This window comes from Stenella coeruleoalba (genome assembly GCF_951394435.1).
Source record: "Stenella coeruleoalba genome assembly, chromosome: 17".
Lineage (NCBI taxonomy): Eukaryota > Metazoa > Chordata > Mammalia > Artiodactyla > Delphinidae > Stenella > Stenella coeruleoalba.
In genome coordinates this window covers 48,194,949-48,207,403 of record NC_137163.1, presented here as the reverse complement: position 1 = coordinate 48,207,403, position 12,455 = coordinate 48,194,949, and the positions used below count along the sequence as shown (strand labels likewise).

Genomic DNA, 12,455 nt, shown 5'->3' with positions numbered 1-12,455 from the left:
ACACTGAGAACCACTGAATTGTATACATTAAAGTGTTGAAATTATGGTATGTAAATTCCATCCCAATAAAGCTGTTAAAATTATGATAATTTTATATTTATAAATTTGAAAATTCATCGAAAATGACAAGTTCTTTAAAAATGCAAGCTAACAAGACTAACCCAAGAAAGAAAAAATATCTCAAAAACCTATATCTACTGCAAAAGTTGTTTGTATAATTAAGTACCTTTACAGAAAATGATTTCCAGGGATAAATGGCTTTCAAGTAAATTGTTCCAAATATTTAGGGAAGAAATATTGGTAATCTTACATAAAAATCTTCCAGGAGACAGAAAAGTATATATTGCTCAAAATATTTATAAGGCCAACATAAGCTTCAGATCAAAACTAAAAAGAATATTACAAGAATAGAATCACAGGCCAGTTTCTCTTTTGAACATGCATGCAAAATGTGTAAACAGAAGCACAAACTGTATCCATGGTATGTAAAACAATCATATATCACAATCAAAGTAGCTTTATTCTAGTAGTGCAAGGTTGGTTTAATGTTCAAACATGAAACTGATCCCAGGAATGAATTAGAGTGGGGAAAAAGTCATTTAAAACAGAAGTCTTGGGACTTCCCTGGTGGTCCAGTGGTTAGAACTTGGCGCTTTCACTGCTGGGGCCCTAGGGTCTAATTTCTGGTCAGGGAACTAAGATCCTGCAAGCCATGAGGCAGCGCCCCCCCCCCCCCCAAATAAAAAAGAAGAAAAAGAAGACAACCAGGAGAAGCACAAGATCGAATAAACATAACAGATAACACCTTATGAAAAGTAGGTGAAGATTATGGAATATGCTAAAATTTTAAAACAAAAAGAAACATTTAAAGATTCAAGAGGATGTGACAAATATTGTACATAGGCAAAAAATAAAATAAAATAAAATATACGGATGATGGGAGCCCAAAAATCCAGATGCCCATGTCCTGTCTCTGAAGATTCCCATTCGATGGGTTATGGATTTCCTCTATGTTTAAAAACCTACAGGTGTTATAAAGCAGAAACTAACACACCATTGTAAAGCAATTATACTCCAATAAATATGTTAAAACACAACCAAACAAACCTACAGGTGATTCTGATATGATTCACAGACAATGTAAAGCTTCTGCTTTACAGGAAATAATACTTTTTATTATTTTGTTATTTTATAGTTATATTAACAGTTTGTACTATTGACCGGTAAGTCTGATGTCAAAATGCACTCCCCACTAGGGATATAAAAGGAACTAACAGTCTCTGCGGCTGCTTGGTGGCAGCATGCATGTATTGCCAGGGCAATTATTGTAGGAATCCAAATGAGTGGAACATTTTAGAATTGGAAGACTACATAGAGATCATCTAGTCAAGCTTCCAACTATTATAGTTGTGAAAACTAAGGCCCATATAAAAGAAATGATTTATCTCCAAAGAGCGTTAGTGAAAGAGTATGAAATTAAAAATATCTCTGAACTTTTAATTTAGTGCTGTTTTTATTAATCTCATGTATTAGCTTAAACTTCAGTGTGACAGATTTGGGATTGAATTCTTGCTCAGATTTACTGATTGCGTGCCTTTTAGTAAGTTACTAAAACATTTTTTAAAAAAAAGATTTATTTATTTATTTTTGGCTGCGTTGGCTCTTCCTTGCTATGCGCGGGCTTTCTCTAGTTGCGGTGAGCGGGGGCTACTCTCTGTTACGGTGCGCGGGCTTCTCATTGTGGTGGCTTCTCTTTGTTGCTGAGCGCGGGGTCTAGGTGTGTGGGCTTCAGTAGTTGTGGTTCACGGGCTCTAGAGTGCAGGCTCAGTAGTTGTGGCGCATGCTCTTAGTTGCTCCATGGCATGTGGGAGCTTCCCGGACCAGGGCTCAAACCCGCGTCCCCTGCACTGGCAGGCAGATTCTTAACCACTACGCCACCAGGGAAGCCCTACTAAAACACTTTTAACTTCACTTTTCACATATGTAAAATGGTGAGCCTTGGCTGATATAGAATATGAGATAACCTAGCACTGTTCTTAACACATACACGTAGTTAACATTTTTTGGCTCTCATCCCTCTTAAACAGCCTCTATCCTCTTAACAATGAAAGTGTGTTTCAGCTAGCAAAGCACCCCAGAGCTGACCACATTCTGGCAAGAGATATAGGATTCTTTTTCTTGCTGGTGGTTCTTTATACCTGATATTTGAACTGCACTGAAACATGAACATCTCTTGTTTATACTGTATTAATGGATTTGATAGATGAATTTTAAAAAGTAATATGCAGGAAAAAAAATAGTAATATGCAGGAATTGAGCTGCCTTACTCTCAAGAAATATAATTCGATAGTGGTGGCTAAAACAATAAACAGTGTTTGGACAGGGAGTCCATATTGGATGTGAACTACTTGTACTCCCATTCGTCTATTAAGAATAAATAGAATCCTTTCAAAATCTGTTTTAAAGCGCAGTTATTTCCTTCTGACTCATTTAAGTTACCTGCAAGAAAAAGACAATCTCCTGAATCCTTGCTTAAAAGGCTTGTAATATAAAGCAGATAATTTTTTGCAACGTTTCCCAAACTTTTCATTATCAAATTGGCTGAGGCTTCTCAACGATTATCATTTCACAACAATATCTCCCTTTTCACCTTTTTTAAAAGAGTTGGCCTCGTAGATGTGCCCTTAAAACAGAGCTTCACTCTCAACTTATTTTAAATTTTGTATTCAAACAGTATGAAGAAAACAGGATCAGGGAATTTAGCCATAGAAGTGAATGGATTACTGATACATGCTACATCATGGATGCAACTAAGTGAAAGAAGTCAGGCACGAAAGGCTCTATATTGTATGGTTCCATTTATATGAAATGTCCAGCAGTGGCAAATCCATACACACGGAAAATACTATACATTAGTGGTTTCCAGGGGTTTGGAAGAGAGGGAAATAGGGAATGACTCCTCAAAATGGGTGTATGTTTCCTCTTGGGGTGATGAAAATGTTTTGTAGTTGGACAGTGGTGATAGTTGCACAACATTGTGACAGTAGTAAATTCCACTGAATGGTACAGTGAATTGTAAAATGATCAAAATGGTGAATTTTGTGTTATGTTCATTTTACTACAATAAAAAGGAGAAAGAATTAGGGAAAGACTTAGAGTTTGGGAAACTAAGGTGAACTGGTCAAGAAAAAGACAGCTCTACTGTTCAGTGTTCTCTCAGCTCTCCCAGTGCATTAATCCTCAGCAAAAAGTAGCCTGAACTTGTCGATGATAGTCATTCAACACAGTCCAGGGAAAAGTAAATAAAATAAAACCCAACTGTTCTTCTTTAGCACATCTATGAAAGGTTAACTTGCTGCTCAGCCACGTGGACATTCATGAAGACGTTTCACTTTAGGTGTCCTCTACTTCAGTACTTTACTCACAGCTCATTCACACATGTAGGCAACAGCATTCATTAATTGGATGGAATCTGCAGTGCTGGTTGTGATGGGTCTCATGAAAAGAAAAGGGAAGGAGGAAAAAGCTTCCACATTGACTTGGTGGTCTTGACGAAATGGATGCAGAAGACAGCTTGAGTGTCAAACTGGAAACTGTTATTTTCCTTTTCCTTTTCTTTTTATCTTTCCTATCAGGTCGTCTGCCCACTTCCCACCCCCTTCTTTCAAACAGGAAAGACACTAATTAGCTGCTTTTTTGTGTTTTTGGTAAAACACCTATTGTTTTGCGTTTCTTGTTGTTCGGTGAACATTATTGTTTTTACTGCCAAATGAGCTTCAGTGGTTGATGTAGGGGGTCTCTTGGGAACTTAACTTTTTCCAGTTTAAGTGGAAAAGCTTTTTTGTTTGAATTGGCTTTTACTGGGTGCTTCAAGGTTTGCTCTTGGCTCTTTGAAGGGGGACTGAATAGCACTGTGTTTCCTTTGAGGTTCCAATGAATAAAGGATCCTATGTCCTGGGCACTTTTTGTTGATTTTGCTGTGTGTCCTCTCTAGTAGCCAGATGCAGATTCCAGGAAAATGACATATAAATGAATATAAGTAATCTAATATTTTTACAATTTGCATTAGCCATACTCCTGGTCTTATTCTACTTGTAGCAGATGGCTTTAAAGAGTATTAGCTATGTATATATTAAAAATAATATAAATATACCAATATTAAATATTATATTGATGTATAAGTGTAATATACTAATATTTATATTAGTGTATAACAATTATGTATTATATTAATATATATTTTTGCCTAGCATATATTATATACAAAATATATGAGTAATGAAATGTATTTCTATGGTTAATATGTTCATAATATTAATATGATATATCCTGTAATATTGATTATAAAACAATTATATCATAATATATAAATATATAATATTATTATCTGATATAATACACTATAGTTAATATATTCTATATAACAATATATAATGTATTAGTATAATTGTATTATATAATATAAATATAATACATATATAAAACTATATATCTTCTAGTTATACATTACACATACGAGCATGTATAGCTATTTATAATTTTATTGACATAGGAATCTGGTCATCATAACAATTGATGTAAAAATATGCAATATTTTCAATCAAATGGGCCTTAACCTCACTACCTACACATAAGTACTTTTAAAATCTTGAACCCTGTCTAACTCATGCTTCCATATCTCTCAACCCGCTTTTCTACACATGCACGTAGACACACATTTATACACGATATATATGTATACTACCAGTTTTCAGTTGAATGTATATAAATATATAATATATAATTATATTCCTGTGTATGTATACAAATATAAATCAAAGGTATGTGTATAGGTATGTATTTCATATGTTTCTATAAATATACAAATAATGTATGTGTATATAAATACATGACTGTATACATACATACACAGAAATATACTTATTTAAACAAAAGGGACCTAAATATAGTTCTTTAAGAATAAAAAGTTATGTCTCACTGTTTCAATAACAGTTTATAGTTTTCTACTGTATGTGCTTCTATAATTGTTATGAACATTTCGCATTTTTGTTGAATGTTGTTTTAATTTTTTGCCGTTTTTTGTTTTTTGTTTGTTTTTTTTTTGGTACGTAAGCCTCTCGCTGTTGCGGCCTCTCCCGTTGCGGAGCACAGGCTCCGGACGCACAGGCTCAGCGGCCATGGCTCACAGGCCGAGCCGCTCTGCGGCATATGGGACCTTCCCGGACCGGGGCACGAACCCGTGTCCCCTGCATCGGCAGGCGGACTCTCAACCACCGTGCCACCAGGTAAGCCCAGTTTTTTGCCATTATTAATGAAGTTCTGAAGAATACGGTGGGCAAGATTACTTGAAAAACTCTCCTAAAAGAAATGGGTTAGGTATGCTAGGTTAAATGTACACAACTTATTTTTAAGTGCGTGGTTGATTTTGGAAGTGTGCAGTCGAAATGTCCAGGACCCATGAAGGAAGGGTGGTCCATGTGTGAGAGTGATAGCTCTATTAAGAGTGGATTGAAGATCTTGACAGCTTAGAACAGAAGCTGGAAATCCTGTTTTTATGGAGCCAAATGGCAAATATTTTAGGCTTTGTAGACCAAAGAGGCAAAATTGAGGATATTATTTAGGTACTTAGGTAACCATTTAAAATTTAAAATGTTACCAGTTAAAACGTGAAAATTATTCATAGCTCATAGGCCATAAAAAATAGGCAGCTGTCTGGATTTGGAATACAGGCCGTAGTTGAATGACACACCTGGTATAGAGACTTGTTTTTAAATGGCCATGACCACATGGGAGGCAGGAGGTAAGACTCCATCCCTACTAGATGGGAAGTTAGAACTAAACCTACCTATCCCTGGCTTCACCTTGAATGAAAGGGTGTGCCAGGAGAAAAAAATATCTGCTGGCAAAGGGAGACTAAGAGCAAATTCTCTTGGCCTCTGCTCTGGGTAGGAAACAGGTAGGAAATCTTGAGAATTCTGAACCGAAGATCTGTGTTCACAGTGTTTGGGTTGCAAATTTATTTGCGGTCTTGCAAACAGAAGCTAAGAAATTAACTTAAAATGCTCCCAAATCGGTGGTATTCCAAACACAAAACTAAACCCTTTCTGGAGAGGTAGACCTTCAACACAGGCCTACAGCGTTCCCACAGATAAAGTTTAGCTAAATGTGAGCTCATGATCTAAATTTACACAATAATGAAGAAATCAGCTACAAGTGGAGAGAATCAGCAAAAACAATCAATACCAGAATTAAATTCCCAAGGCCATCCATCAGATGTTGGAATTATCAGGTGCCAGGCAGAAAATATACATAAAACTAGAACTGAAACAAGGAGCAAGGATGTTTTAAAAGACTGGGTAGGATCTTTCAAACATTTTTAAAGTACATGTCATTGATAAAGCTAAAAACTCGAAGGTCGTGTAATACAGCAGATTAATCGTGGAGAAGAGTGAAATTATGCTGTTTTTAAAAATATGGCAGATCAGATTTCCTGCCTAATTATATAAGTTGATTTATCTTAAAAAATACACAGTATTTTAAAGACTTATTGGCTGTAAAATAAGTTAAGGGTATTTCAAAGGGCTTCTCTGCAAAGAGAAGTGAGAAGTAGCAAAACACAGAAAGTCGAGGGGAAAAAATGTCAGTATATACATTGCTATAGGGTCAACTAAGCCTTAGGCCAGCAACTGTGAGGAGGAGCTGACCCTTAGATACGTGCAACTAAGCTGGAACCTTCAAAAAGTTCAACTATTTATAAGTAAAAAGATTTATTAAAATTAATAACCAAGTGTTTTAATTGACATCAGAAGAGTAAAACAATAAACCCTGAGAACATAGAAAAATAGACAATAAAGATATGAGCAGAACTTAATAAAACAGAAAGAAGTATAAAATTGAGGTGATTTAGTAAGTCAAAAGAATATTCTTTGAAAAGATTTAAAAAAACAAACTTTGATTAAGCAAAACAAAAATGTAAGTAAACAATATACAGAAAGAATCAGGACAGTGTTATAGCAGAGAGTACAAACAGAGAATATATGAAATGCCAGTAAATTTGAACATTTCTGTAAAGTGGACAATTTCCTAGCTCCTAAAGTTTACCAAAACTGACACAAGAGGAAATTTGTAGCTGGAGTTCTTGCACCAGTAAAGGAATTAAGTCAATAGTTTACAAGCTTTCACCAAGAAAATACCAGACCCGGCCAGATCGTTTGGGAGGTGAATTCTATCCAACTTCTGTTAAACAGATAACATCAATATTAACAAAGAAAAACTTCTAGGGAGTAGCAAAGGAAGAATGCTCCTTTATTCATCTTACGAAGTCTATATAATCCTAATACTGAAAATAGATTAGGACTGTAAGGAAAAAGAAATTTACAGGTCAAATTTACTTGTAAATATAAAAGGAAAAATTTTAAACTATGATATTAGCTACCCAAGTTCACTAGAGTAAGAAAAAGCACGAGCAAGTTAGGTCATCCAATGTAGTTTAATGTCAAGAATATATATCAATAGATTGAAATCACCACATTTTATTTCTTTCATGTGTCTCTTTAAAAAATTGCTATGTACTTATATTGATCTCTCTTGTACTAGGCACTGTGCTAAGTCACTTACATATTTACTCCTTTAAACCTTCTATCATCCCTGGGGGAAAGTTCTATTTTGCTTCCATTTCTTAGCTAAGACTCTAACCCCCAGGAAAGTAAAGCAGCATTTGTAAGTTTTTGTGGATGGTCAGTGACGGGACCAGTACAGGAACATCCAAAGTCTATGCTTGGAAACAGTGCCCCATGTTGACGCTCACATTACAGATGAAAGGAAAGGAACCATGCACTTACCATATAGATTAAATCTCACATTACAGGTTAAAGGAAAGGAACCATGCACTTACATTATAGATTAATACCCACATAACAGGTTAAAGGAAAAAGAAACATGTGCTTCTCTCAAAAGTTGTAAAGGAGGCATATCCATTTCTAAATATATTTCCCAATTTCTTTTGCTTGTTTTCTGACCTTTGTAGTGCATTTTGCCATGAGGAAAATTTTAATTCTTATATAATTAAATGTATCCTTTTTTCTTTGTATCTTAGAAAGGTATTCCTCATGAATAATTTATTTCAAGTCTCCCAGGTTTCTGATACTTTTACACTTTCATTATTTTTTCACTTTTAACTAGTTGCTGTGTCTAGAATTTAGTAATTCTATGATAGCCATATTTTCCCACTTTTGTTGAATAATTTTTGCTGCTGATCCAAAACGTGAATTTTATTTTAATCTCAATTCCCTTATGCTCTTGCATCTAATTTTAAGATGCTTCCTATTCCACTGGTTGTCTTGTCTATCTAAAACAAAATGCTACCTTAAAAATAATGTAATTATAATATAATAAATGTCATTAGTAAACATAATACAGTATATAATAAATAGCATAATATAAAATAACAAAATATAATTTACCATATAACAAGGTCAAAGGAGAGCAAAAGTATACAATCACTTGAAATATCCCCCAAAAGATATTTTATAAAATTCAATATTCATTTGTAATTTAAAAGAAAGAGTAAAATAGGGATTGATGAATGCTTCCAAAATAAGAAGAAATTATATGTCTAAAAGAGAAAGAGGTAAGTGATAGACTTTAGTAACACTGGCAATAAATGCAGGACAAGATGAGGATGCCTGATATAATGTTAAAGAAAAAGTATTATGTAACATTGTGTTTGCAGCACTGATGAGTTCAGTGAAAAGAGAATCTCATAGAAAAGAGTATCTCGTTCTTCTTAATGTATGTACACTTGTCCATTGCATGAACATAACAGCTTATTTAACCAATATGTTACTGATCTGCATCTGGATTTCTAGGTTTTCATGCAATTTTATTATGCACAGTTGTTTCAAACACTAGGACTTCCTCTTATGTTTATATCTTTTGAAAGAAACACTATCTCCACAGATGATTTATCTGTGCTGGCTGCTAGCTGACTTTGGGTACTTCTCAGTTCTTCCCTTTACCTTCCTAGTCAATATGAAAAGGGAAGGCAAGAAGGTCTCCTGTTTCGAGACTGTAAAGATAGGTCTTGGTGATAAAGTCTTGGTGGTAAAGGCTAAAAGTATTAACCCAGAACAAATGTTTTCCCAGCTGTAACTGTGTGTGATTCCCTTGGCTTGATTCCATAGAGGATGTAAGACAAGACTGTAGAACCTGCCCTCAAAGTGCTTCCAGTAGGATAAGCTAAGTCAAGTATGGTGGCATATCTAATTCAAGACAAAATATCACGTCTCCTTTTCTCTCCTGGCAAAACTTGGTGGAGTGAATGTAGAAGTCACTGTATGCTTTAAATTAAAGCAACACAATAAATCGTGTATTGGAAGGTGATTATTCTGGTCTCTTTGTGGAGACGAATTGGAAATTGTCTAGAAGAAGGAAAATTAGGTTAACCAAAGTTAAACTCATAAATAATTGAGCATTAATTAAATATCTGTGGTCTGTGTTTCTCTTTGATCATAATTTCTCCCAGTTTATAGACCTCTCTGATACCTGATTAATCCTTGTCAAAGATGCAGTTAACAATGATTATTACTGTGTATTAGGTTTTGCCTGGGCCCTGAAGAAACTATCCTAAATCACCAGCTATGATTGTCACTTGATTTCCTCACAGAGAACAATCAGAACTCCTTGTCTTACGTGGCTTGGGATGAGAAACTAGTTAGTCTCTTAGATACTGTTAGAGGACCCTACAGAGCCCATTGGTGAAAGTTTGGAAAACACTGGGCTTCTTAAAATTGATTCTTGTAGTGCTTCAGGAAAGATCACTGAACCAAAAGGATAACGGTGTTTCTGGTTCTGTTGTTAGTGTTCTCCATGGAAACATTGCTGAAGCTTCTGCACTCAATTTCCTTCCCCATGTGTGAATGTCACTGAAAATATCCAACTCCATTCTATCCCCATATAACTTCAGAAACAAAGCAAAATGAAGACTCAAAATTCATTTCAAATAATGAAATGAATATATAATGTAGAATGGAACTGGGAAAATACCTGGTTTAAATTCTGGAAAGTACCAACTATACAATTCTGGATAAGTTGCTTCATCTTGCTTAGTCTAATTTAATGCCCATCTCACAGGATGTTATGATGATTAATTTAATATCTTTGTATAACATACAGTGTTATGTAATTTCTTGTTTTTCTTGAGTAAATTCATATCCTTAAGCAACTCACTGTAAACAATAGTTACTTACTTGCTTAAATTACTCTTATCTTCTATTATCAGCTGAATTGTGTCCTGCTCAAGTTAATATGTGGAAGTCTTAACCCCCAATACCTCGTAATATGACTGTATTTGGAGATAAGGCCCTTAAGTAGGTAACTGAGGTCAAATGAGGTCAAATGGGTGGGCTCTAATCCAATATGACTGGTGTCCTTATAAAAAGAAAATATTAGGACACAGACATGCACAGAGAGAAGACCATGTGAAGACAAAAGGAAAACGTGGCATCTACAAACCAAGAAGGGATACTTGAGAAGAAATCAATCCTGCTGACACCTTATGTCAGCTTTCTAGCCTCTAGACCTGTGAGTGAGTAAATTTCTGTTGTTTAACCTCCTCAGTCTCTGGTACTTTGTCATGGCAGCTCTAGGAAATTCATACAACTTTTTATGGCCTCCTTGTCTCAAGTTGAAAGTTCAATATTTGGCATCATAGCTAGGAAACAAAAATATCATCTACATTCCTTGTTGTAGTCTTTCTTCCCCATTCTCATTGCTAGTAATTTCCATATTTGGGTCTGTTTTCTGTGCCTTGTAAACAGAGTGTTACGCTCATTTCTGCTCTTACTGCTAATATACAGTAAATGTGCAGATACCGAATAGATTTTGGAGAAGTGCAGCATATAGTTGGCACATGTGTGTATGTGTGTGTATTCATATAATTTATACTTTTTCTCTATTTTCTTCCTTTGGTGTGAGCTAAGATTCTCTGCTTTTGTGACGAGTACTCCTGAATACTAATCCCTGAATTTAATTCACCAAAAATTGCCAAAAATAATAATAATATGGGGAAAGAGAGAGTGATAGAGGGAGAAGAACAAACAATCAGGCAAGGGCAGTACTGTGAATTATTAGGGTCTTATTAATAAGATTATGTTAGTCTAGAGGAAATGACCGTAAATATCATCAGTGAGCCCAGTTGGTCTTTACTGACTGCTAGACACATCCCTGAGTTCTGTTCTTAGTCTCCAGCTGTATGATTACTACTGTCTGGAAGTATTATTTGAACAACTAAAGTCACTTAATGGAAAAGGAATATGTCTTTAGAGAATCAACAGTAAGTTTTCTATCTGATTAAAAAGGACTGTTGACTGTCTGGAAACCTCAGTCATATTTGTAAGCAGGAAAGCATTGGCTATTAAAAGTGGATGATGTAAAGAGATGAGCAGAAACTTGGGCGATAGGTTTACCTGGATTTAATTCTCACTTCTACCGCTTGGTAGCTGGATAGCCTTAGGCAGGTTTCATACCTCCCTGAAATTCACTTAATTCAGTCTGTAAAATGGCATAATAACTTATTATAGCATCCTTTTAGGAATTTTAAATCAATTCTTGAAATAAAAGTGCACAATATATAGACAAGTGTGGATTCCTCAATAGGTGTTTGACCTTTCATTTCTCCAGTATCCCACCCGCATCAAATAAAGAAAAATACTTTTTAAAATTTACGAATATTTCATTGTTGTAAAGTTAAAGCCATAAAAATAAGCAAATGGCCTACTATCATACCGTTAGAAGAAAAAAAAAAAAGGTGTTCATGAGAGTTCCATATTAGAATACAAGTTTTCCTTAGGCACCTGTTTATGTATGCTATTCTGCTCTTTACAATAAATAATTAAATTTAAAAGACTTAATTCCTCACTTTTAAGACCTTATTAGTTTACAAATTACATATTGACCTATGCTAAATTTTATACCGACCCATGCTAATGAATTCAGTACAGAAAACAAAAAACACTGCACTAAAGCAAATTATATATATATATATAAAATATATATATATATATATATATAATATATATATCTTAAATGCATTTATATCCTACCGTGTCTCATAAAGCATTGTGGTAACTCACTGGAATACAGACAATCAAATATAATGGCAAAAGCACTTAATATAAACAGTGCCAAGGAAACATAGAAGATGAAGAAAAGATGAGGGAAATGTGAACAGGAGGACATGTAGTTAATCGAGTTGTATGTTTTGACCTTAAGCTTCTCTGTGTGGGGACTTCCCTGGTGGCACAGTGGTTGGGAATCCTCCTGCCAGTGCAGGGGACATGGGTTCGGGCCCTGGTCTGGGAAGATCCCACATGCCGCGGAGCAACTAAGCCCGTGCGCCACAATTATTGAGCCTGTGCTCTAGGGCCAATGAGTCACAACTACTGAAGCCCACGTGC

At 35.2% G+C, this 12,455-nt stretch overlaps 1 protein-coding gene across 1 annotated transcript in view; it reads left to right on the top strand.

Annotated features, from left to right (window-relative positions):
* LOC307175784 (UDP-N-acetylglucosamine--peptide N-acetylglucosaminyltransferase 110 kDa subunit-like) overlaps positions 1-12,455 on the top strand; it is a 30,572-nt gene that overhangs the window by 3,083 nt on the left and 15,034 nt on the right. The window contains exon 2 of the mRNA XM_079901268.1: positions 5,114-5,285. Coding sequence (XP_079757394.1) covers positions 5,178-5,285 — 108 coding nt within the window. The 5' untranslated portion in view covers positions 5,114-5,177. The remainder of the gene's footprint in view (positions 1-5,113; positions 5,286-12,455) is intronic.